The sequence below is a fragment of the Halictus rubicundus genome, chromosome 9 (assembly GCF_050948215.1).
Source record: "Halictus rubicundus isolate RS-2024b chromosome 9, iyHalRubi1_principal, whole genome shotgun sequence".
Taxonomy (NCBI): Eukaryota; Metazoa; Arthropoda; class Insecta; order Hymenoptera; family Halictidae; genus Halictus; species Halictus rubicundus.
Genome location: NC_135157.1, coordinates 8,265,174 through 8,286,214, shown reverse-complemented (window position 1 = coordinate 8,286,214; position 21,041 = coordinate 8,265,174). Strand labels below are relative to the sequence as shown.

The following is a 21,041-nucleotide window of genomic DNA, read 5'->3' as shown; positions in this document are numbered from 1 at the left end:
TCTAGGAGGAGGAGAACAGGTCCCCTGATTTTTGCCCCTAATATTCCCCGTCAGGCAACTGTGTATACTTTATACCAGTCCCGTTCAGCGATCACCGTGCAGGCATCGGCGGGTGCCCTTACTCGTTGCAAAGCTTGCTAAAGGGGACTGCTTTATACCATTGTGTATGGGAGTGCTAATCCGTATTTTGAGGGGGGCTATGTCCTCCCTGGCCCCTACCTAGTTACGCCAATACTTTTTATATACTAAAATACTTATATCTGAATGAAACTATTTTCCAATGTGTTTTAGGATTTGTTAAACAAGATAAACATTCAAGAACATGAACCGGGATGTTTTAAATATATTATTTATACACAAGTTGGTGATGGACCTAAGTACCTGAAAAATCCTAAAGATCATTTGTTAAATAATAAAGGATTACCCATTCGTTAATTATATATAAATTTTAACATATTAGATATTTTAACTATAGAATATAATAAATTATAATTATTAATAAAATGTTTTTAATAAAAAATATTAATTGGCACGAGAAAATATAGTTTTGTTATTCCTTTTATTTGGTTATACATACTTGCCTTATTTGATGGAACATGAACGTTTTATTTTTATAAATGAACGTGACGACATTTTTTCAAAAATGCCATGAATGTACACTTTAGATTTGGTTGACATTATTTTAGAATTGACATTATCAGAATCGTTATGTAACTGTGTCGTTTAATTTATGAATTACTGGTAAAAATTTCTTAGTGTGTAATGTATTCTGTAGGTTACGTTCGGTATCAATAATATATGTACATACATATTCATGTATACTTAGAATGAATGTAAATTATATAGAAGCTAGTTGAGCAATATTAGCATGTAAGAGAATTGTGAAAAAATCTAAACATTTGCGATTACGTACTTATTGAACAAAGAAGTGTAAGATAACATATAATTGCAATTATGAATCGGGCCACTGAATTTGTTAAAACAATTTTAAGTAGAGTATGTACATCACCTGGCTTTGGACAGTGTATGAAAAAGGTAAGTTCATGATATATTTTATTTCTTTTTAATATAATTTCATAGTGAACGTAGGTATATCTGAATCTATTGAGAAGATTTGTAGTTTTTATTTCCAAATTATATTTTATATGATCTTATTGTTTTTTTTAATCAGCTCGAAATAGTCTCAGCAGGAGATGGTAATTGTAAAGCAAAACTTGTTGTTTCTGAAGAACACTTGAATATGGGTGGCTTTTTGCACGGAGGATTCACATCCACAATTATTGATTGCGTATCCACTTATGCTTTGATGACTTATAAAGACAGTCCACCAGGATTATCGGTAGATCTTCATGTTACGTGCGTACATTTTTACATATGTACTTCTTATTTTATTTTGTGCGAAATGCGGTTTACAACTGTCAATAATTTTTGGCATAGGTTCATGAAACCTGCACTACCTGGTGAAACAATTGTTGTAGATGCTAAAACTATACGTGCTGGAAAAAGATTAGCTTTTCTTTCAGTAGATATTACTAAGAATGATGGGAAGGATATTGTCGCTCAGGGGCGACAAACAAAATTTATTGGAAGTTGAAATATACAAGAAAGGTAGAAGTATATTACGATACATATTGCTACTGATCAGTGTACTGAATATTGTTGGCTGTGTGATAGTATGTGTAACATCTAAATATCATGGAATATTTTATATTGTATATATATATTTTGTATGAAGACTGTAATACAATGTGTATATGCAATATCATATAGTATTCTCTTGTACTTGATATTAAATGAACACATTATGACTAAAACATTTCTTTTACTATATAAAATATACATTATAAATCATTATAATATATTCTACATACAATGTTTAATGGCACAAGATTATGAGAAATGCAATTGCTGATGACATAGAAATGAATATGTCAAATTTGTACATATTTAAGCAACACACGTGTTAGCAATCCCTGGAAAAGATATTTCAATATTCGCAGCTGAGCACAGAATGTATTAAATATTTCTTTTTAATATATAAACGATCAACTTGCATAATGCATAAAGTTTCAGTGATATGTTTGTATAAAAGAGTCAATTTTAATGCCTAAATACTTTACTGAAATGTACTGCATTTATAATTAATATAAAAAAAAAAAACGATTAAAAACTAGTACAAGTAAAAAGCTCCATTCTTACATGCTTTGTCTACAATCTAGAATTTAAATTGTATATCGAAGGTTTGTGTTGCAACAACACTGTTCATATAAATAATTTTACCTAAATTGATGCTGAAACGTGCCCGAATAATATTATTAAAGCGACGTATAATTCTTTGTGGTCCAAAACTGGTCCTTGTTATCCGATACTATATCTGTAAAAACAGAATTATAGGACATTCTATTTCTTCGTGATCTTCTAAAAATCACATAAATGGTAAACGAAAAGAGTGTAAAGGACGACAAAGAATCAATCTTTGCATCACGGTGCAGATTCTATAATTCGCAGTGTATGTACATTAACAAATGTGTAGAGTTAAAAAATACAAGCGCATCTAGCAAAGTGAATACTAATTGATAAGAGTCATGTTCTACAAAGACAATGGCAATTTGTCTATCATTTTATTTCAGTTTCTTAACGTCCTCTAAGAGCGATCTCAAGTCTTCTATCTTATGAGACAGAGACTCGGCTAGTATTTTAAGTTTTATAGATTCCCGTTCAGTCTCCTCGATCGTCCGTTCTAAATACTCGATTCTCTCATCAGCAGTACGCTTGATGACATCGTTCGCTAAATTATTTTGCGTAGGTAAGTATTTGGCCGCACTGCGCCGGAAGCGCGAGATCGTGTTACTATGATCCTCGCACCCGTCACAGCAATCTGACCAGATTCTTAGGTCTACGTATGGTAACTCGTCGCAGGTTACAAATTTATTGTCAGCCTCGGGCAGGAGGAACACGTTGGGTTGTATTCGGTTGATATTATCGCCATTGTCGCAGAGGATCCTAGCCAGACTCGTCTGCTTAATCTGCGCTAGTTGCTCCGGCTTGAATATAGTCGGGCTTTCGTACCAGAATCTATCGCCGTTTCTGGTACGTTTGAACTGTTCCAGCAGCAGACACTGGAACAGTGGTCCCACTTTGGCGTTGGGCAGTTGATCCTCCAGGACACCGCCAACCCAAACGTCTATGTTTCCAGGATGACCGTACAGCTCCCTCAATTTCTGTCTTACTTTACCGCTGCGTATTTCACCAGCCAGGTCCTCGAAAGTCTCCACGTACGACAGATTGCAGAATCGCCTCCATTCTAAGTACCCCGGGAGGGCATGGTCCCTGCCACGTTGGATGTTCATCGCGGCGAGATCCAGCGCGACAGCATGCGCTGTGCGGAACAGTTGCTCCGTCAATTCCGAATTCAAGTTCTCCTCGGGTAGCTTCAACTTGGAAGCGGTGGCGAACATTCCCCTCATCAAAGGATCGACCCCTCCCTCATCCACCAGTCTCCACGGCGCGAAGAACGCGTCCCGTAGAAGAAGAGGTCCTTGAGGAATCGACTTGAAGTCTTCGTCCAAACGTTCCAGTCGTGGTTGAATGAGGGTATGGCCGAACCTTAGAGCCGCAGTGGCGAACACGTTCGATATACTGGCGTCCAAGTTTGGATCGTAGCCGCGATAAGAGCCGATAAGCTCATCAGCCGTACCGCCGAAGACGTGAGGCATCCATTGCTGATAGGTGATGTGCTGCATCTCAGCACCGACGATCTTCCTGGCTTCTTGGTACAGCTTCTCCCCGTTCCAGTGTGGGTTCATTTCCCGAAGATTGCGAGCGATGCGGTTATGCTCCCTCAGCCAGATCGTGTGCATAGCAAGCAGACCCACCTGTTCGTTCGCTCGGATATCCCCTGCTACGAAGCAATTGATCGAACTTTCAAGAGGATTTCTTCTGCAATCGACAAATTGACCAGAGGCGTATGGCAGGAGGGGTTTGTGACCAGGAAAGGTAGGTCCTTCGCGCAGCAGACCGTGATCCGTGGTGGAGTCTCGCAGATCTCTAGCCAAGTCGTCGTCGTAACCGTACACCTGGGACGCGTCCAGGTAACTTGTCAGTTGGTTCAACTGTTCTCTGGGAGAGAAGCTGCCCCACAGTATACTCGTCATCCCCGAACCGCAAACCGCGCTGGTCCTGATGAAGTCGATGCACCTTCTATTGTTTATACGAGGATCGCCCGGCGGAACCTCCATGGGGAAGCAAGGCGCGGCATTGTCGCAGGACTTTTTGCAGTCGATGCCGTCCCAGGACTCGCTGGAGACCGACGGCAACGAGTGGTCCAAGTCGTGGTCCAAGAACTGGCCCCACTGCATTACCATGTGCGTGATCCTCTCGTCAGAGGTAACATTGTGCGTCGTCACCAGCGTGGTCGAGACGAGTCTCGCCGCGGGCTTTGGATACCCGTAGTAACGGCGACCTCTTTCCCAACCAACCGGCGTCGAGAAGCCGTTCTCGTAAATCGGTTGCAGAACTCTGCGGAAACCTGTGTACGACGAGCCCCAAGTAGGATACCGCATGTTGTTGCAGCTGCCGTCTATGCTGCGGTACCTATTGTGGAAGCACATGTTCGTGCAATTCCGCCGACGCCTGTGGCCTGTGCAGTCGGACAGTCTCTCGATTTCTCTCACCTGAGATTGGGAAAATAACGGAAATGAAGTTTAAAGAACAAGAGGAAACAATTGAGAGCTATGGAGAAGATATAGTACCTGTTCGGGTGTTAAAAATTCCTCGTACTGGTATTCCTTGGTCGTATTCGCGCTGACACCAGAGTTGATCATGCGTCGGATATTGACCAGCGTACGCTCAAAGATTTCAGCTGGTCTGGCTGCGGCGCGACCAGCTGCATCTGGAAACCGCGCTAACCGGAATGGGTTTACACGGCCGGATTGATTGCCGCTGAAGAGGCTTGTCAGCGTGTTATTAATCGCACGATCGATCTCCTCCTTCGCGTCTTTGAACGCTCTTATCACCAGAACATCCGACGTCTCCGGCTGGCGAACGCGGACCAGGGCTTGGGCCGTGGCGCGACCATATTCGTTCACTGCTGAACACTCGTATCTAAGTGCAGAAGTTTCTAAAGATTACTCGTGAACGTCTTTCAGAAGGAGCTTTTGACATCTAGGATGAGACAAATAGAGCCATACATTGCACTGTTATAAAGGGTTTAAAGCAGAGTCTACGATTTTGGACGTGTACCGAAGGGACACGCGAACACGGAATCCGTGAACCGTGTATTCGCAAATTAAGTATTCGTGTTCTTAATTTAGAGAAGACTATACAAGGTTGTGCTCGAAATTCTTTCCTATAACAAGTGGTCTCGAGAAGATGGCTCTAACCTCAGGTATAATATTATATAGACACGAATAAATACATCAGTTAGAAGACAATACTGGGTTGCAGTAGCAAGCAGCTCTCCAAGCTGGCAAGCATCCAAATTCTTTCTCTCTCTCCCTCTTTCAATTTTTGTTTGTGAAATGTCATACATTCAGGATCCAAGGGGTTAACGGCCAGAAATGAAGGTAACCAGATAATTCACCTGCCAGTGTCCGCCGGGGTGACATTGTAAAGGTACAGGCTCCCAGCGCGAGAGATCCGTATCCTGCTCCCCTCGACCGCGGTTCCATCTTTCTTCCAGAGTATCACCGGTTTCGGTATACCTTCGACCCTGCACGGGACTTCTATAATAGCGCCGGGTTCCGCCTCCATGTCCTGCGGCTCGTAGGTCAGCCTAGGAGGGCCGTAGGTCGAGTCGAGGACCCTCAAATCGGCGCTGGTCTCCGCATACCCGTTGGCGTTTTTCGCGCGACAAACGTACCTGTTAGACATTTTTCGTGGCCGAATGAGAACATTATCCTTCTATGGTTTTGGGGTATGTGCACCCTCAATACTTTTGCCAACATAATATCGGGTTGAATTCAATAAAATCTCGTAACGAATAAGGGTGAATAAGGGAATATTAGGGTCGGAAGAATCTTGTAATGATTGACCTAAATAAACACGCTCTCTAGAGATTTTCTAGTTTTTGTTAATAGATGTCGAGCTAATCACTATAATTTAAATGGTTCTTTGGCGAGGGTTAACTTTATAGCTAACAGTGCTTGCCAATGCGGAGCAGAACTCCAAGACCTAAATCATGTTATATGGCAATGTCCAGACTATGAAAACGAACGCAATACATTGGAAACAAAGCTCCTCAAAGGCAAGTACTGTTTCCCTCTTTGTATTAGTTCCTTCTTATGTAAACCTGACATAAAAGGACTAAAAATAATTTATAATTTCCTTAAACAATGTTCCGTTAGACTTTAGAAACAGTGTAAACCTATTTAATGTAAGCTAGATGTAATAATATTGTACTTGCTATATAAACCACTTGGTTTAAAGCAATAAATAAATAAATAAATAAATAATATCGGGTTGCTTACCACGGGCCGCGAAATTACCATAGTTCCATGTGTAATCTCTTCGTATTCAATTAAAAAACATGCATTTGACTAGCGGTTTTGAATGTAATACAACAGCATTTTTAAATTCTAATGTTTCTACTGTTTTAAATGATACCTACTAATTTTTGTCATAAATGTACACGATCCGCCGTCTGCTCATCACTCTCTCGTAAACGTCCCTGTGCCGAACGATAGCTGGATGACCCATGTTCATCCGCCACCGCTCGACGACAGTTCCGTTTAGTCTGGAGCATCCCCATTCAAGATTTATTATAGATCTTTCGCAGACCACGATTTTACTTAAAACACACGTTGGCGCTAACGTACCTGGCCGCGTCCGATTCTTTCGCGGCGAGTATGCGCAACACGTCTCCGTTGTCCTCGATCGCGACACGGCCGCCCACGCTCAGCTGCTGACCGTTCCGCCACCATTGAACCCTGGGCGTGGGAAGACCCTCCACCTTGCAGGTGAAAGAGACATCCGTGCCGATCGAGACCGTCTGCGACTCCGGCAGCTGCGTGAACCTCAACGACGGCGACACGGTGATCACGGCTCTGGCCTTTCGCGACTTCGTCAGACCCATCTCGCTCTTAGCCACGCACTCGTACTCCCCGGTGTCCTGATCGGTCACGTCCGATATCACCAGGGTCCCGTCGTCCTTCATCACGCAACGATCTCCGTCGATCGGCACCTCGTACGAGTCACGCATCCACTTGATCTCCGGCGTAGGATCGCCTATCACGTCGCAGCTGAACGTTATCGTGCCACCCAGCCGCACCTCGACGTCCTCCGGGCCGCTCATGATGCGCGGCTTGGCTGGAAAAAGAGGACGTCGGTTATTTTGGGGACCTTGCTCTTCGGGGTTAACTCTTTCACCTCGTGGCGGTTCAATTGTAATCTGTCCGTAAAGGTAAACTCGAATGCGACATAGTTGAAGTCACAGATAGTTAGCAAAGGACGCACCGTGGTGCTCCACTGACGCGTCACGTTGGGCAGATTATAAGACTTCATCGAGTGCTAATCAAACCGAGTACGGATCTTTCTGATAGTAACGTAGTGTCTGACCACAAAGTCCAAAAACCTAGATAGCTATAAGACCCAGAACTTGTGGTCGAGTAGCGTGGGACCAGAAATCCTTCAAAGGGTGAAGGCTGAAGAATGAACCAAGATTTCGAGAAGTCAGGACTTCAAGCTCCACCCTACCCTATCGTTATTGTCGTCTCGGTTCGCATCAATCAGTCCAGCGACTCTTCCGTTAAAATGGGCTTTTACATAGGGAAACGCGCATTACTCAACTGCAATGAAAATCGTCTGGCGACATCGCCGTCAGTGAACGACCCTTCATCTCGACCGGCGACTGGCACACGGCTGCCATCTCCGAAGGCTTGTGCTGCAGTCGTTGCACCAGCCAGACGAGATCGCAGTCGCAGACCAACGCGTTTCTGTCGAGACGTAGTCTCGTCATCGGGCCGACGTTATGAAACGCGTCGGCGGGCAGATGATGGAGCATGTTGTTGTGAAGGAACAGCCGTTCCAGGGCCGGTAGATCATTGAACGTGCCCTTCTTGATCTCTCTCAGGTGGTTGTAGTGCAGATACAGTTGCTCCAGTTTCGGTAGACCGGCGAACGCGTCCGGCGATATGCGCTCCAGGTGGTTCTTGTAGAGATAGAGGAACCTCAGCTTGGGCGCGCCTTCGAATGTTTTCGGCGAGAGGTGTCTGATGCGATTGTCGTTCAGCAGGAGCGTGTGCAGCTCTGGCAGGCCGTGGAAGGTGCCTGGACGAAGCTCGGCGATGTTGTTGAACCGCAGGTCACTGAAAGTTGCGAGAAACATTCTCAGTACCGCCGAAGGAAATATAAATCATTAATTAATTATCTCTTCGATTGGAGAAAAGCAACCGATACCCTTCAACGTGGAATGTTATGAACAGAACTAGACACGTTAATTGGCCAAGGTGTATTGCAATCCTCGTATAAAGTTACAACTAGGCAGTGCGGATGCTTGTGCATCTACATCATAATTGCGAAAAAAAAAAACTATTGAAATGAACGATACATTCATAAATTTTCCACTGTTTATGTCTTGCACGATCTACCGAGCAGAAGTCCTTTATATTCAAGTTAGATTCAAAGCCTTGGAGGTTTTCGACGAAATATGTAAACCGCCTGTTCGGAAGAAAGATGGCTGTATTCCGTCATTGTCTGTCGGTATTTCTGACTCGCAGAGAATACAGCTGGTCTCTTATGCGTAAGATGTGTGTCGGACATTCTTGAATAACGGGCTGATAGATCCCGCGTGCAGGGTCTCTGAAAAGCCGCGTTCAATTTTGTTGAATTTTTGAGCGGTTATATCGAGCGAACCGCGCTTCCGGGACTGGTTCTCATTGTTCCAGGATCAGTCTCTATTCGCGCGGATTTAGCTCGGGCGACGAAGTCCCCTTTTCAGGAAGGGCCGTTATTTCAGTTTCGCGTCGAGTCGCGAGAGAAGCGCGAAATTTCAGTCTCGCACACGCGGCCCCGTCCCCCCTTTTTCCCCCCGTTCCATTCCGTTCCGTTCTGTTCTGTTCTGCTCGAGCTCGACAAAACGAGCCACTGGAAGAAGATCAGCCGTGGCGATAAAGAGGTTAAAATACCGGCGCGTCGAACCGAGAACTCACCCGGCAATTTAGAGGGAGGAGGTAATGCGCAACGAGTCGAGTAAAATCGTTAATTAAGAGCTTTGCGCTTTATGACTCCGATCTTTGCAGCGGCGGAGCGTGTAATGGGCCCACGGGCTCTGCACCGTCTGTATCATTGTTTCTCAACGGGTACAACCGTCGGAAAATCTATTTCGCGACGTGACTAACGTCGAACAAATGTCCGCATCACCGACCTTTTGAATAAAGTCGAAACCGGCTCCCCGGCATCGTCAACGGTCTCGTTGCATTGTGCTCGTTCTGCGGCGTGGCGTTCCTATCGAATCAATTGCGCCAGATAGTAGATCGGAAGGAAAGGAGAACTTGTTTGTCCGCCGATTCTGAAGCCAGTCGTCACGCATTCGATGCCGTTCGTTTATCATTCGCGCCCCGCTGATAATCGCGTTGGCGATTAAGATGCATAGATCTCCGGGGACCAGGCGATCTCGCTCGAACGAGCCGTACATAAGCGTAGATCCAAGTTAGTCCAGAGACCGCAAAAGTCAAGGATTCAGGAGTTCAAAGATGAACTCGGAATTGGCTCAAATATAATTTCAATAAACTCGGGTCAATTCAAATTAGCGTGAGAAGATCCAGAGACATGCAAAGTGAAGGATTCAATAACTTTTGGCTTAAATAACTGATTGCCAACTTCGAAATCTTTCAAATCTAAAGTCTTTCATTCAGAAATCTGCAAGACCGAAGGACTCCAAATTAGAGATTAGAGGGCACAGTCTCAGGAACTCCTCGTAAGGACGAAGGACTCAGGTCCTAGAATGCCCAAAGATTTTAGTGCGACTCAGGTTTGAAATTTCTAGGATTCAACTCATAATGGTTGACGGATGAATGACCAAGTGTTAGTATTTCGCGCTGAAAGTTAGCAATAAAAAGTGGCGTTCAAGAAATTGAAATGGAAGAGAGTGGATCATAAGATAAAAGTACATAATCAGACTATAGATATTATCTTGCAGAGGAAACTTCGCTATTCCCGACTATACTCTGAACATAGAAACGTTTGAATCACTGTGTCATTAAAATGCCAATGCGTCGAATATATTGTGTAACATAAAGTACGGGTAACATTTCCCAAGAAATCGGCAGAAAATACGAGTCAGAGATGATATCCCCTTTCACCGAATCACCGGCGGTCATGCGTTTTGACACGGTTGTATTAATGACACGTGATATTTGCATCGCGTCAGTAATTCGCTCTACGTTGCACACGCCGACCGTCCGTAATTACAATACATAGATGCAGCGACACGCTTAACAACGAAATGGCGTAACGCGATATTCTTTGGTCTCCGAGCGACGGCGTTTCAGAGAAAAGAGTCCAGTTTTCACATTGTTAACGTTCTTCGCGAGAACGATGGTCGTTTCCTTCGATCAAAACCATGTCGAATCGGTAATAATAACGTCTTAGCAGATCGAAAAACAGTTTAGTGTTTTTGACGTTCTTTGCGAGAACGATGGCCATTTTCTTCGATAAAAACCACATCTAACCGGTGATAATAGCGTCGTTTCAGATCGAAAACAGTATTGTTAGACTATTCCAAAGTTCAGTGACTTAACTTTCGAACAGATGCGTGATCGCTTATAGCTTGACCTATTAATACTATGTGCATTGGCCCGATAACTTGTCCAGAGGCTGCTGGAGAACCATAAATATCTTCGATGTTTGATATCATAACATCTCGTGAAGGAGATGATACACAATGTATCTGGCATCGGTAAGTGCCTCTTGTTACTAACAAGGAAGACGTTTTACCGCTTCTAACAAGGACTAAAGATACTTCTGGTAAAATGTCAAATATGAGGTATGGATTTTTTTTGAAATGTCATTCTACAGTCCAAATGTTAAAGTACAATTTTTATAAAATCTGCGAATAAAGTTACTTATGTAGAAAAGTATTTTGGCACTGCGGATTTAGAATTTTTAAACGATAAATATTTCTTTGATGAATAGCATCAATGTAAAACTGTGTCTTGTTTAAATAACTGTGAACTTGTTGCTCGGTTAATCCAATATTTTGCAATGTTTTACCAGCTTATCTTGCTGTAAACGTTGTTATCAGACGGACACCGATCTTCGCGTAACATTCAGCACGATTTTTATAATGTGTATTCTTCGATTGATTGTTCAGATCGATCGAGGGATGTTATTTCGTACGATTGTCATTGATTTAGCAAAGATGTATTTATTCAATAAAAACGAGACGCTGATCGAGAATACTTGTTACTGGGGTCAGTACCGCCATTTTGCAAAATTTCACCAAGTCACTTGTAATACTGAACACCAATTTTCAACTATAAAAATTTAATTTTTCATTATATAAAACTATATATCCGCGATAACCAGTTGGCGGAATCGATAAAAAACTTTACGCTGTTTAATCATGAGGAAATTCCGAGACACAATTTTTAACAATGTAGTCTCAATTTTATTTCTTCCTTGGTATTTATATTCTTTCTACGTCAAGAAAATAATTAGAGTATTATTAACGTAATTGCACACGTTCCTTCATGTTTCGTTCCTATCCTGTCGGCCGCCATCTCGATTTCTACGCGCATTAAACGAAGTGCAATTTAATTCAGAGAGAAATCGGAGTATTCATCTATCATTACCGGCCTTAATAATAACCGGAGCCATCGATATTCATAGTGACAACCGTTAATCGCACCGATCAAGCCCTGTCAGCGTTAAGTGAATGATGAAAACTATGTCAATAATCGAACGTAAATAATCCGTATAATCTGCTAGTGAAAGTTGCGCTAATCTTCTGGCAAACTGTATTTACGAAACATTTTCACGTATCATTACATTATTCCTTTCTTAGCATTTCCGACTCATTAATTCTAACTATAGCCGTGTGCAATATACAGGGTGCTTTAGAAAATCAGAAGCAGATGATCAGTCAGATTATTTTACATAAAACACAGTTGACGGTTCAAAATTTTGAATCAACTTCCGTATTTTGTACTAGAAGATTACATAATTATAAATAAAAAATATTCGAAATCGACGAATTTTTTAGCATTTACTATGTGACTAAATCGCCAACTAATTAAGTACAGTATTTACTCGATATATGTCCCAAATATCTAGCAGATAAAAATCCCAGAACTATCGCCGAGGAGTGTAAACATGGAGGCCACTCGAGTTTCGCTGTCCTTTCACGTTAGTGATTTTCGAAAAATTAAAAGCACTAATTGAAGCAGTAGATCTTTAATTCAAGTGGATGTGTGAATGAAAAAAGTTGATTAATAGACGAGGGGATGCTATTGAAAACAACGGTGAATACTTCTATCTATTCAAAGTGACTTTATTTTACACACTTGAAGTTAGAGTAAAAAACGAGGGGACTCGTTGAGGATGATCTAATAATACTGTCACTGTAAACGAATCGTGCAGCATCTTAAATAATGCATATTTCCGGTGCCTAGTCTGTGCTCTAGCAGCTCGGATATCGCAGTGCCCAGCTTCTTTGTTTACAACAAGCGGCAACAAAGGCCGCTTGAGGTTTTCTCATAAAAATCGCAACGAAAAAACCGCCTCCCGCTGGCTCGAGCAAATTCAATGGCGGGCGCAAAACGCCGGAGGAGCCTAAACCGGTGTATGAATAAAATTACTGTTCGTAACAGGGCTGAATGTTTTCATTAACTTGAAGAGATTGAATTGTGCTTCGATTGGACGCATATTGTGGCCGCGAGTGCTCTCAGAGTTCTTTTTTTTTCTTTTCTCCCCCGAACCACGGCAAAGAAGATCACGGAGACAGGAGAATGGCATGAATTCATTTATGCGAAGAGTCTTGACCGGAGATGATAGAGTGAAAGTCGTTTGCTATGCCCGAGGAAATAATTCGTGTTTCAGGAGAGTTTAATGCACCGTGGACGAGCATGTCTTTCAGCTTTGTCGCATGAAACGACGTCAATTTAAACATTCATTATTATTTTGAATATTTATCGTCACTTTAAATGTTAATTAAGGGCGATGATTTTTCCTAATGAGATTCGACATTCCCCTTCGGTCCTCGTCATTCTTATCTGTAAACTGCGTATCTTATGCTTTTATGACGAAAATGATTAACTGCAATTTGCAGGAGTGAAATGATGAAATGATTAAAGAGAGGAAGATGTTCCTAAATGACTCCTATTTTTATGGGAGATGATGAAGACAATTTTTATTTTCTATAATGATTTTAAAGGGAATCAAAACATGTTGAGATTGAATCTTATAGACGTACTATTCTGAAATAACTTTTTAGAAGTTTAAAGTTTGTGTAAACACGATAATTTTTCTATTTCTGCGATTTCTAAATTGAGGCACTTCGCGCAGCTTGATAGCAGTAACCTTAAAGTGTGCTAGCAATTATTTGCATGTTTTTCTAACTGAACGAAGTGACGGAACTATAAATAGAAGATTTTCGGAAACTGACGATTGGATCATCGTTCGTTCTTATTCGCTAAAAGTTGTGACTTCAATGATGTCACGGCTCGTCATCTACTGGTCCGTGATTCAGAAGTATCCATACATGGGTTGGTGCGATTTACGGTTTTCTGCTCGCCTACGTTCATACTTCTGCTATAGATACCATAAAGTTCCACCTTCATACCGAATCTCGAACAGTTCTTATTTATTAATAATCTTAATATTTGACAAAATATCATTTTTCTTCTTATACGTTAAACTGTATAATATACATTGAACAGATTTCACTGGGATGGAATGTTTAAAAGAATTTCGTCGATTTTGTCACTCCAACGGCAAGAATAACATGGCGGACCTAAGGCTCCAGAAGACCGGCGAATCCGCGTTAAAATAGAAACTGGTATACAGAATGTAAACTAACAGGTTGGTTCACCGTGTCGAAAGAACCGGAAAAGTTTAATAACGGCGGTCGGCTTCCTTCAGTCGTTCCTTAAATACGAGCGATTTATCGCCTCCGAGCAAAATTTAACTGCCGTGGAAACCGGAAGAGCGAATCGATCGGGATGAAACAACGCCGATAGCGGTCGTTAGTCACTCCTCTGATGTTTACATGACGCCCGACATTGGATTAGGTTTATCTCTATCTGTTAGACAGGTGTACGAGATTCAATTTTTAATTTGATCCGGGGCTTACGTTATCGATCCCTCAACTCTGGGAGAACGTGGGCGAACGACTCCATATTGCTTTTCGTTCCTTCTAACTCAAACAGCGAACTGGCTGCGAAAAATAGCGGCCACGATGGAGGATCGATCACTGTTGAAATTGTTTCAAGATCTTACGCGAGTTATCGATTTATTAATTCCCTTTGGACTAACGTCGCTATATTGGCAACATCTGCCGTGTGTACACTGCAAACAAATACATTTACTCAAATAGCAGAAAATCGATAGACATTTTGCTCGTTCCCAAGATGTATGACTAAATTACAAAATCATCGTCAGATATTTATAATGTACAAGAAAAGGAAAACTGGTCTGCTGTATTTCAAACGTGTACACACACCTGGGGTAAGGGACCCAGCTGCTGTGCCTATATTAATTATACTTATTTGTAAAGCATAATGAATATTAAAAAAGAGATATATAACATATCAACTGATTTTAATGAACAAAATTTAATATCTCTTTTTTAAGTTATTGGGTCCCTTACCCTATGATAATTTTTACGGACGAGGATTATTTAAAATACTAAGAATATTTTCCTCTGAGAACGAGATTATAGGTTTTTTTTTGTTACGTGCATAATTGACACGTTTACAACTTCGGCGACAAGACGTAGAAATCCTGATTAAAATCGAATCCGACTCGGGGAAGTAAGGATGCGAGGCTGGACGAGGGATAAAAATGATTTTCAAATAAATGTGACAGATTTAGAGGATATTAAATCAGAGAAAGGAAGTGTGCCTTTTAAACGGTCGTTCGGATGATGGAAAAGTAATGGCTTATTTAATAACGATCTCTTTTCATTAGTCAGCCGCGGGCGCATGCGAGGGTGATAGTGTAGGGGCGCGTGCATTCATCTCTGAGTCATCTCTTAATGCAAACGGTTTATCGTTGCCTCTTTCAATGAGATTTTAATTGTCATTGAACAGCCGGTGTTCCTGCAATTAGCGCTCGGCCATTCGATTAGTCATTTCTTTGGATCGACGGTATAAACATGTAGGAATGAATCTTTTAAAAACGCCGCGAACGGGTTCGGAGAACTGGCGGTGTTTTGTACGTTTCTAGAGACGACGCGATGTCGTGAAACCGATCGAAGACAAATATTTAAACGACGTCCTTAAATCGATCGAGGGTGCCAGAAACGATAAAATATCCCGACGTGTACATACGTGTTCCCTGATACCGTCTTATCGTTTCTTCGACCGTGCAACGGACTCTTGTCCACTTGTCGTCTGAACTCGAACCATCCTTAACCCGAATTATGAACATATACTTGTTCGAGAACATTATCTCGCTTTGCGACCGATTTTTATATTTTCTGTACCTCTGTTAACTGAGTTTATTTGACATTTATGTTATCGATTTCTTTTAAATCAGTATGCAATCATACTTTTTTCTTATCAATATTTAGATATCAGACCACACAATGAATATCAATATTCTTTTCACATAGAACATCTTTAACAATATAGTAATTATTATTGCGATAGTTGCGAAAGAAATCATGAAATCATACAAATTTCCTGAATTTTAAGAAACAGGAGCTACATAGAACTGTCTTTGCTTCTGTAATAATTTAATGCTGTCTTTAATAATTTTGCTTTTTGAAAATAATCCTTTCATTTTATGAATTTATAAAATCCACAATTTACTAATTACAAATATTCAGTTCACGTTTGTACAGAACTGTTCGGATCGAAATTAGAATTATCACCGAAGATTATTCCGGTAAAATGGAGAAAGAACACTATTTCATTCGAATGATGGATGTTCAAGCTCCGGCTTCTATTGAAATCTTCGGCACGAAGCGAAGAGAAAGAGGAGAAATCGAGTATCCACCAAGAATATTCATTCCCACAGATATTTCATGAAAATGGGAATAGAAATGATGAAAATATAGATCGCAATATATCAAAAAGTGTTGATTTCGTTTACGGAATCACGTTATCTTTATTCCACACATGAAACTCTTCATTTCGCCATCTTGGAAGTCGGTAAAGTGCAAATCTAAAACAACAATAGACAGAAGCAGCAGAGGAGACATAATTAGCAAACGTAACGACATGAAAGACAAGTATGTAAAGCCCGAGTATTACATCAAGTTCAGTTGGCGGTTATCATTGCTAAAATTCATGATCCGACTCTGCAAAATTACCAATAAATCATTTCGAGATAACAAAGCAGAATATTCGAGGCACGGGAGGCTACAGATGATTCAGGATGGAACGATTTCGAAAGAAAACAATGACGCCGCCGCGGTCTAATCGAGTAGCATGTTTGTCCGAGGATTAGCGTAACCGCGATCCGCCATTGTTGTTTCGACCGGAAGATTCATTCGCAGCCGCGGCAACGCGTTTTATATATAGTCGGGGCTCGTTCCTATTTTAACCGGTATCCGAAAACACCTTGCTCGGTACAGTAAAATTTATTCCGTTGTGCGCGTTGACACGGACACGAATAGCGGTTGCAAACCGGGACCAGGATGATTCTACGTAGCCGCGAGGGGAAGATAAAATCGTCCGGAGGATCGTGATGACGACGATGGATTTTGATGATCGCGGTGGATACAACGCGCGCAACGTTGCTCGACCGAGCGTGGACTCGCGAGGACACGGTTCAAGAGATCATAATGTGGAGTTGTAGACCATTTAACCGTGTACACAAAGAGCACAAGGCCATTAGGTGGTGCACTTTAAGAGAGCGTAACCTGATTCCCGCCTCGATTCTCTTGTTCTTCTTTTTCTGCTTCTCTTTTCTTTCATTCCGTTAATTCGACCGGCTGCTGTTGGAAATTTCGTCGGATCAAGGATACCGCAATAAAAGGAGATATCGTGGATTTACAGAGTTGAGGATGGTTCGCGTTCTTCTCCTTTCTGACTCTGAAAGCCTGTCAAATAATACAATAATAATCTCTCACTGTTCAAGGGGTGCTTCTCGAGGAAACAACTGATTCTTAAGAATTTTTTTTAGAATAACTATTGGGCATATGCAACTAGGCCCTGTTGAGATGAAAACAGACAGTCTGGAAGTACAAATGTTTTTTTTTACAGTTAAATTCTGATTATTCATTGTTGTAATGAGCAAAACTTCTTAACAACTTCGGCAGTGAAAGCATTGCTCGTCCATGTTACGGTGATCAAAACACAAAAAGTGAGAAATTTTCTTATAGTTAGATACTTATATACTGGGATGCATCATTGAACCTATTCTCAAAGAAGAATATAAAAAGTTGGAAAAGTTCTGAGGATTTGAAGAAAAGTTTACTTTTTTTGGCCGATTGGTTAACTTTATATCGTTTAAAAAAATATTATGAATAAAAAATCAAGTATATATTTTAGGTCCAAGCGTACACCGTCAATCGTATTCATACTGTTACAACGGAATAACAGAAATTTCTACTTTGGGTAAGTATGTGAAGGCTACTAAGGGAAACGTTGAACAGAATAATGGATTGCGATTCTTTCTACGGACCTCTGCACAGTAAATTCATATTAAATTGATAATTTCATAAAGACAAACCGAATTACAGAGGAAGTACATTCTGCTTATGTTTTCAGTCGTGAAATAAAAGGTGAGTGGCCATCGAAGCGAGCATTTCTGCCATGCAAATTGGCATTAAATTCAATTGTAAGTTCCTCTAGTAAACGTCGTAAATGCAGAGCTTTGCATTTGAAAAATACCGAAGTTCAGATGTCGCTTAAGGAAATTATTTATTCGATTGCATGACGCGCGAATGCAATAGTGAATTTTAAAGAAGCGTTCGAAAACTGTTTGCTTGGTGATCATTGCTTCTTCGTCTATTACGAGACTTCGGATTTTATGCGTTCACGACAAAAATCGATAGGTGCAATCAGGAAGAGTAGTATCTGGAGCATTTATTGTAGATATGAAATTTTCATCCGCAGTATTACTATTTTCATAATAACGTGCACCAAAGAGAAACAGATAGACTTTCACGTTTAACTTGCTTCTATCTTCCCGTGATTTTATCCGGGAAGTGAAAAACTGTTCAATCTGATCGGCCCTAATATTTCTCTGCAGCCGAGCACTCCGAAACCGAAAAGAAAATCGTATCGACCACGAAAGAAAGCAACGAAAAGACGGTGTACGTCCCGCATTTATCGGACACGGTGAGCTGTCGATTCAATTCCACGCTTCCCACATGCATTCCGCACTGGAAATACCCGCGACCCACGATCCAAACCGTAAATTTTCTGATTACACCGGTCCCAATTTTTCTCCGATGATAGGCAGCCGCAGGGTAGACGCAGGCACGCAAGTATACAATGGTCCCTCGCATAATGCTACCCCTAGCAAACAGTATTTCATCAAATTGGACGTTTCGTACAGAAATTACTTTCTTTTTATACGCGATAAAAATCTTTCTTGGTTACTGAAAAAATAATCCAGCCATCTTTATACCAGGAAAATATTAACCCCTCGTCGTACGAATTAAGTGAAATTGACTCATTATTTTTAATTTAACATTTTTGTAAGCTTAACATCCGTTAAGTATTAAGTAAGCTTAATATTAAACGACATTTTGCTTCAAATGTGTAAAATTAAAATTGTCTGTATCTGTTCCAGGAAACAGGAGCCACTTTAAAGATTGGTAGATCAAAACTATTCCAGTGATAGCCTTGAATTGTTTTCATCTTTCCGCGGTTTCAAATTGCAGCTACTCACTTTTGTCATAAATGCATAAAATCCGCAATTTAGTCACGAGAGACGCACAACGTAACTTAGATGTCTTTGTACATCAAAGGGTTAATTCTGTTGTGCACGTCGAGTGCAAATTCAACTGTTTCGTGTTCCTAGATGCCACAATGCATTTGATTTCTCTCTCCTTGCGTTGCAATTTGATGTGTTCGTTTAAAATATGATTTGTTGAGTGAAATGAGTGTTACAGGAGAACGGATTAAATATCGTTTTCTTTATAAATATTTTTTCGCAAGGATAATAGCCCTAGATTTAGGACTACGCCACGAATATTGCGAAGGGTGATAGGTACATTGACTTGCCGGCTGTTATCTCTCTTCGGGTCACTCGCTTCTCGAGTATCGGAGACTAGAGTGAGAAACATCGAACAGGAATAAAACAGAGGGAAAGGTACAAGCAGTTCCAAGAAACAGCGGGGAGAACTCTGCGAATATTAACATCTCCGTTACCATAAAATTAGTTTCGGTAACAGTCTCTACTGTTTTTAGTGTCTTAGTAAATGTCCTTTGTCAAGCAGAAATAGTAACCTCGGAAATTGATAAAAATCGATTCTAGAATATTAGTCCAACAAAAAATGTGCTTTCACGAAATGGTCCCTAAAAACTTGAATTTGCATAAAGGTACGAAGTTTACAGTTACAATTTTATAAATAACAAATAATTTTGTGTTTTACCTACTAATTCTAATGTAAAAGGAAGAAATATTCTGCCGACTCACAAACTGACTTAATTTTACGTGATCAGCAATCAGCTATAGCTTGTTAAGGAAACGTAGTTTCACGTCACTGGCTACGAATGTGTCGAGATCGCGCAAAATACGTGACCATGGTCTTGACAAATACGCGACACTGTTTGCGAACACGAAAAACTGTCTACTAACACCGGAATCATCTGACGACAAGGACAAAATAATCTACTTTGAATTTTTGTTTCACAGTATCTAAAATTACGATGGCGCTTCCGCAGAAAATTATGTTTCTTTATACTTCTAATATCAATCTTTGTGTAGGCAACCATTATATTTTTCCTGCAACAATCTTTTATGCTCTATTAAAAATATAATAAAACTGCTCTGAGAGTTCATTTTTCGACATTACTAGTGGGTAATTATCAATTTTTAGATAACAGAGTCTACCTAAATATGTATACTGAATACCTATTACATTTTTATTGATTTTGGGAAAACTGCAACTGGTAAGAATTACACGAAAAAATAAAACAAGTTTCAAAAACTGTCTTTTTTACTTTTTCACGTAATTCCTCCCAATTGCAATTTTTTTGAAACCCTTTTTGCCCGTCATGCAGTGAATCAACGCTTCTAATTACTAGAAAAAATTGTCATGTCGTTTAGTCCAATTTTAGAAAAGTGATGCTAATTTAAAGGGCGTTCGAATATTTTTCACTGTATGTAGATACACGACAAAAGTGTATGCAAAAGACGTTAAATACTAAAGCTTTAAAATGATTTGCTCTCATAGTGATCGCCCACACTCTGGCCAGAAAGTGTAGCGCAGCCTCCTAAACGCAACGATCGGAGAAGACCAAGCATGAAGAAGCAACTCGCAGAACAAGAGTAATATAACAAGTGGCAGAATCGGACACTTACAGTACAGTGGTGTTGGCGGGTACCTGCGGTACCCGGCTGAGCTTCTGGAACATGCACCGCACCGTGTTCACGAAGCACATGCACTTGTGAGGGCATTCCGTCCTGGCGTTGAGCCGCTGGTGCTCCGTGGCGGAGGCCTGCAGGATCAGCAGGACCAGGACATAGCAAATAACACCGAGCAGCCTCATCGTAGCGCCGGGATCCGATCCTTCTCGCACCGAAGCCGTTCACACCGATTGGTAGCACGTGTTCGTCATCGAGGCGAGGAACCACTGTGCAACAGCCCGTGCGGAACCACGGTGTACTTTCACCTACTGGCTCCCAGGGAGGTCCTGCTGCCAGTACTTTTGCGAGCTTTGCAGAGAAGCCTTTCCAACTTCACCGACGATCTCTCCTGTCCT

At 41.2% G+C, this 21,041-nt stretch overlaps 3 protein-coding genes across 3 annotated transcripts in view; 2 read left to right on the top strand and 1 right to left on the bottom strand.

The window, feature by feature from the left end:
* The window catches only part of Mvd (mevalonate diphosphate decarboxylase), a 106,740-nt gene that overhangs the window by 2,017 nt on the left and 83,682 nt on the right, over positions 1-21,041 (top strand). Inside the window, exon 9 of the mRNA XM_076793931.1 lies at positions 292-505. Within this exon, the coding sequence (XP_076650046.1) occupies positions 292-435 (144 nt within the window). The 3' untranslated portion in view covers positions 436-505. The remainder of the gene's footprint in view (positions 1-291; positions 506-21,041) is intronic.
* On the top strand, positions 599-1,814 carry LOC143357437 (acyl-coenzyme A thioesterase 13). Its single transcript, XM_076793941.1, has 3 exons — positions 599-1,035; positions 1,172-1,356; positions 1,438-1,814. The coding sequence occupies exons 1-3, from the start codon at positions 955-957 to the stop codon at positions 1,592-1,594; spliced, it is 423 nt and encodes a 140-aa protein (XP_076650056.1). The 5' UTR covers positions 599-954; the 3' UTR covers positions 1,595-1,814.
* Positions 1,483-20,968, bottom strand: Pxn (Peroxidasin). The gene is made up of 6 exons (XM_076793917.1): positions 20,641-20,968; positions 7,786-8,303; positions 6,816-7,305; positions 5,582-5,860; positions 4,752-5,103; positions 1,483-4,673 (listed from the first exon to the last, which is right to left on the bottom strand). Exons 1-6 carry the CDS (start codon positions 20,826-20,828, stop codon positions 2,622-2,624), a joined length of 3,879 nt encoding a protein of 1,292 aa, XP_076650032.1. The 5' UTR covers positions 20,829-20,968; the 3' UTR covers positions 1,483-2,621.